General features: G+C 42.5%; 1 protein-coding gene across 3 annotated transcripts in view; it reads left to right on the top strand.

The window, feature by feature from the left end:
* Positions 1-3392: 3392 nt before the first annotated feature.
* The window catches only part of Atp6v1h (ATPase H+ transporting V1 subunit H), a 115117-nt gene continuing 112509 nt past the window's right edge, over positions 3393-6000 (top strand). For 2 of the 3 annotated variants that reach the window (XM_052715405.1, XM_052715403.1), the window contains exons 1-2: positions 3393-3508; positions 4640-4783. In XM_052715405.1, coding sequence (XP_052571365.1) covers positions 4671-4783 — 113 coding nt within the window. In that variant the 5' untranslated portion in view covers positions 3393-3508; positions 4640-4670. Of the gene's footprint in view, positions 3509-3592; positions 3828-4639; positions 4784-6000 lie in introns of those variants that run through there. The other variant, XM_052715404.1, reaches the window with a different exon arrangement.

The following is a 6000-nucleotide window of genomic DNA, read 5'->3' as shown; positions in this document are numbered from 1 at the left end:
TAGGAGTAAACTCTTTCCTACCCAAGTATCTTTTTGGTCATGGTGCTTTGTCACAGCAAGAGAAACCCTAGCTAAGACAGAGACCCACAACTGGACAAAGTAGAGAGTGAGAGACCTTGGAACATTCAGTTCCTACATCACCTCTCTCCCTTCAGGACTCAGGGCTCGGGGAACTGCAGAAAAGGAGGCAGAAATATTTCAAGACCCAGTGTGGATAGAAGACACCACCAAAGAAACAAGGCCTTCTAGACTCAAGAGGACTGATGTACATATGAACTCACAGAGACTGTGGCAGCATGCATAGGCCTAATCCAGATGGGGTTCCAGTGATGAGATGGGGAGCAGATACAAGGTCCTATCCCTAACCCAGAAACTTTCTCCAATTCATTACTACTCACAAAGGAAAAAATAATTTTCTTCAATAGAGTCCTACGGGGTATACAAACCACACTTCAGGTCAGGCCCCATGCCCAGCAGCAGATGCCCAACAGAAAATGAACTCAATGGTATTTTTTGACTCTATTTTTCTCATAATGCTTTGTCTATGTATTTTTTTCCCCTACAGGTCTTTTGCTTATATGTTATGGTCTCTCTCTCTCTCTCTTTTTTTGTCCTTATTGGATTTCTGTGTGTTCTCTACATCTCTTGTTTCTTGTGATTTTTCTTTGTTTCCTTTTTCCTTTCTTTTTTCTCTGTTGGTTTATTTGTTTTTATCCTATCAGGGTTTTTTTTTTTTTTTTTTTTTTTTTTTTTTTTTTAGTTTTTTGAGACAGGGTTTCTCTGTGTAGCTTTGCGCCTTTCCTGGAACTCACTGTGTAGCCCAGGCTGGCCTCCAACTCCCAGAGATCCGCCTGCCTCTGCCTCCTGAGTGCTGGGATTAGAGGTATGTGCCACCACCACCCGGTGGTTTGTTTGCATTTTATCATTAGTATATTATTATTATTATATTCCTTTTGTTTCCTAATGAGATAGAGCAAGAAAGGATGTGGATTTGTATGAGTGGGGAGGATCTGGGAAGATTTGGGAGAGGGGAAACTGAATCGGAACATATTTTATGAAAAAATTTATTTTATTTCAATAAAACAAAACAAAAAATTGCACTGAAATTCCTATACAATCATCTTCAAACACTGATGCTAATGATTCCATAGAAGGGAATACTGAAGGTCTGACTGTTGGGTTATGGAGTGCGTACACTGAAAATTTGGGTAGATACTTTTGGAAGTTCTAGGCTTCACTTCATAATGATGTGATTTTGTAATAGCAAGACCATGTTCCCTGCACAGTTTAGAATTTGCTTTCTTATTTCTAATGATAGATGAAAAGAGTTACTGACTTGCTTTTCCCCCAGGCTTAATGCTGACATTGGAGGCCAGGAATAACCTTCTACGTGGTGTGCTGTTGATATGCTTTCCACTTACCATCAGTGGTCTCTGGGTATCAAGTATCAGTAGCACTCTCTCACTACTGTAGCAGCAACTCCCAAAGTCTCAGTTTCAACCTTGAGAGCTAGGTCCCCCACTTGAGAACCTCTAAAACATGTCCTGGATTTTCAAGACAGTTAATGCAAACAGCTTTGAAACCTATAGGTTTGCTATCAGTGAGTTATTTTACTAAGTGGTTATTGGGTCAATTCTAGTATTTTCTTGGTAAACAAATCTTCAGTGCAGGCTATTGTTTTTGTAGTTCCTTTGGGCTAGGGGTATAGCTCAGTGGTAGAATGAGTGTTTGGCATTATTTCAATCTTTAGACAACCTTCTTGAAAAAGGGACTTAATTCATAATATCAGTCAAGTTTCAAGTAAGCAGTATAAGGATTATCTTATAAGCACTTGCTATTTGTTTGTTTCTTTGAGAGGGTTCATATTGTGAAGCCCAGGCTGGCTTCCACCTGCCAATTTTTCTCTTTTTGCCCAGGTGTCAGAATTACAGGCATGCAGCTTTCACTACTCAGTTAAAAAATTACATTAAAGTTTTATTTATGTACTTCTTGTGAATGGGTGTGAGCATGCTAGCTGAGTGTTGAGTGAATGGAGCTCAGAGGACAACTCTCAGAGAGCCTGCTCTCACCTTTCATTTTGTGGGTCTGGGAGTTGAACTCAATGGTTGGGTTTGGTGGTAAAACCCATTGTTTACCAGCTGAGCCCTTTGCATGGTCCTATACTCCCCATTTTAAAAGGTAACATTGTTCTACTTCTGGTAGGGGATACATGTAGAGTGCTTGCCTCAAACAAGGAAGTCCTGTGTTCAACTCCCAATATGACTAAAAACAAAGATAAAATTTTTCCTTCAGAAAAATAAGGCATATTATGTAAGGTATAAGATATGGGCCCTTTTGTATCATTATTCAGCAATTTACATTAAATTAGGGTGTATCCTTCCATCTAATTTTTGATAGAATGGGCCCGTGTTCTAACCTAGTGAACCCGTGAAAATATCAACTTACTTGGCAAAGGGGATCACAGGATGAAGAAGTGAATAGGTTAAGGATCAGGAGAGTTGCTTGGATTACTCAGGTGAAACTTAGATACCTTTTTGAGCTGTGATCAGAGAAGGGCAGACATGGTGACCGTGACTTTGAACACCGAGAAAAGACTCATGAGCCTTTGCGAACTGGAGAGGGTAGGAGAGCAGACTTTCCTGAGCCTGTAGTATAAACTCATTCCAGCCTAAAGCTGTTCTGCAGGGAGAGACCTATTCTTCTGGACTTCTGACCCACACACTATGATGAATTTATGCTTGATTTAAGCCATCCAAATTGTGGTACTTTGTTTCAGTATTGATAGAAAATCAATATAATCTTCTACACTATTATTCTTTATGGCCATGTATGATTTTGGCTTGTGATGGATTTTTAAAACTTCAACTTTTTTTTTTTTTAAAGTAGAAATATACTGGTTATTTTTTATACATTCCTTTGTGTGCTTTTACCCGTTTCCAAACGCTATTATATAGACTTCCGTGTAACCTGAAGACAGAGGGCAGTTCAGGCCTTCCTGGGAGAAAACTTGGGCTGAGGACAAGTTGTGAGATAAAACACCACAAGCCGAGAGAAACTGAAGTTAGATAGACTTCTGGGACCCTGGGCCTACGACTCATTTTTCAGACTCAGTTTTATACTTAAACTCTGAGTATGAGTGCCAGGTTCACTGAGATGGTCAATTCAACAAACTCAAAGCTCAAAGGTCGTAAACTAAACTTCTCTGAAGACTGATGTTAGGATTTTTGGGGGCCGAGGGCTCTGGGCGTCTGGAACACCCAGCGAGGTGGCCTGCCCAAGGCTGCCTCAGCGCGCTCCCAGCTGTTTTGGGCCCTATCGGCTTCCACCCTCCGCTGCGGTCACGTGCCTGTGCTCACGTGCCAGACGCTGCTGTCACTTTGCAGCTGTTCCGGCTTCCTCAGTGTGGTCTCTTAACGTCTCCCGCGGTCTCCCTGCCGTGGCCGCCGAGCCTCCGAGCTCGACCGCGCCTGCCCGCCCGTGCGGCCCTCGCGTCCCCGCGGCTGTCCAGGTGAGGCCGCCGGGGCCCCTCCCCGGCTCCGGAGGGCGGGCTGCTTTCCCTGCGGGCCCCGGGGGGTCCGCAGAACCGCAAGGCCTTCCCGGAGGAGGAGCTGGAGAGCGCGGGGGCGGGCAGGCCGGGGCCTCTCGGGAAGGCCGGGGCCTCTCGGGAAGGCCGCTCCGTGCCCGGGTTCCAGCCTCTCCCGGACCGAGCCGGTTTTGCCTGGGACCCGCATCCTGCGCCGACCTTGCTGTTTAGGCAGCAAGTTCCCACATAGAGAGATTTAAGTTCCACACTGACTAAGCAGAGTGGGACGTGGAATAGAATTTGGGTATGATTTTTACTTCCTTATGGTTGTGGGCAAGAACATAAATTTTGGGAATGGGATGCTAGGCTTTTGTATCGTGGTAAAAAGAGGTGTAAGCTTTTAATCTGTAAGTTGATGACTGAGGATTTTTTTAGAAGCTCTTTATTGTACATTTTTCTTGTTAGACTAGACTGCCGTTGTTCACTATGCCCAATTTGTCCGAGAAATTTCTCTCAGTATTGATTTTGAAAATGTTGGTCAATTTTTTGTTGGAAAGGAAGGCACTGGTTTCTGAAAATTTACCATGCCACTTGGTGTATTTTATTTCGAACCAGTAATTTTAAAGATAGGAGTTAATATTGGCTCTTCAAAATGAAGCATAATAGATGCCAATAAAATACCATAATTGGCCTTTACCTGTTTTTAATAGTATTTTCTGTAGAAGAGAATGGAACGTGATTTAATAGATTTAAAGTAGTGGATTTTTGGGTTGCTATTAGCATATTCAAAGCACTGGGTATGATTGCACCAAAGGTGGTCAAAGAGTCTTATTTAATATTCTATGTAATTCTAAATTTGCTGTCAGTCTCTTAAACGGTCATTTAAAAAGTCTCACTGTACATTAAGGCTAATAATTAAAAGCTCTTTCCTAGAAAAGAAAAAAGCCAATAGAAAGCCCTTTTATGGGGCTGCGGATAAGATTTGAAATATGTTAATGTTGTACAGTCTTAGGATATTTAATATTTAAATTAAATGAAATTAATATGATTATATTAATACTAGTAGTTAAAATATAATGCCTGCTCTTCTGTTTTTATCTTGACCGTAAATTGAAGATCTGTGGAGAAACATTCACTATCATATTAGATGACCAAAATGGACATTCGAGGTGCTGTGGATGCTGCCGTCCCAACTAACATCATTGCAGCTAAGGCTGCCGAAGTTCGTGCCAACAAAGTGAACTGGCAGTCTTATCTTCAGTAAGTACTGGTTTGCTGTGAATCATGAATATCATGTGCTTTTGCCTCAGCCTTTTTCATGGTCATGCTTGTATGAGAGAAATACTGGAAAAATACTAATTGTGGAAGAAACATTTCCTCCTCTCCACAGATAGCTGGAGCCTCCTGGTGTGGTAGGAACAGCTTGGGGAAGTAGAGCAGTTATTATTATTATGGTGGTTATTTTATTTTGTGTGCATGACTGTTTTGCCTGTGTGCATGTATGTGTACCACATGCATGCTGGTGCCTTTAGAAGGTAGGTCTCAGATACCCTGGAACTGGAGTTACAGATGGTTTAAAACACCATCTGTGTGCTGACCTTTGCAGGTCAGAGGATAACTGTATGAGAACTGGCTCTCTCCTGTCATTAGGTACTAGGGATCAAACCCAGGTTGCCAGGCTTGAGTGGCAGGTGCCTTTACCCTCTGAGACATCTCACTGGTCCTCATTTATTTTTGATGATATTTTATCATTGTCTTTTATTTCATGTGGGTTTATTTTGGCATATTTATAACTGAATTTCTGAGGATCAGATTTGGATATGCACATTGAAAAATCAATTGAGCAGTCTGTTGCTAATTTATTTTTCTTGTCTACACAAAGGTTACATAAAGTAGTGTCTCAAAAGGAACTCATAGTATCAGAACAGACCTTTACTTCATTGTTAGCGGCGATGGTAGGAAGCTGTTCAAGGGCTTGTGAGTGTACAGGAAAGGGTAGCTAATTCTACCATCAGAAGTTACCTGAAGCGGTGATCCTTCAACTTAGTTAATTCAAGGAGGAATGCTATTTGACCATATGGCAAAAAAGAGGACCTGTCCAGATACAACAGACACTGTCTTAAAGGCAACGATGGTGCTGGAAGTTATTTATAGTTTGGAGGCAAGCAGTGGTGAGAGCTGACGCTCACATCAAGGCAGGGGTACCTCTCTGCCCTTGGGAGGAGTTGGGCCTCTTCCTGCCACTTGGTGCTTTTCAAGAGGATTCTTTTTTTTTTGGTTTTTCGAGACAGGGTTTCTCTGTGTAGCTTTGCGCCTTTCCTGGATCTCGCGCTGTAGACCAGGCTGGCCTCGAACTCACAGAGATCCGCCTGCCTCTGCCTCCCGAGTGCTGGGATTAAAGGCGTGCGCCACCACCGCCCTCAAGAGGATTCTTAAGCCATGAAACCCACAATATATTTGAAGTCTAAAAGGGTCAG

This window comes from Peromyscus californicus, unplaced genomic scaffold (assembly GCF_007827085.1).
Source record: "Peromyscus californicus insignis strain IS unplaced genomic scaffold, ASM782708v3 Scaffold_5__1_contigs__length_169319896, whole genome shotgun sequence".
NCBI lineage: Eukaryota > Metazoa > Chordata > Mammalia > Rodentia > Cricetidae > Peromyscus > Peromyscus californicus.
The sequence above is the reverse complement of the archived record's forward strand: the minus strand, read 5'-3'. Positions and strand labels throughout refer to the sequence as shown.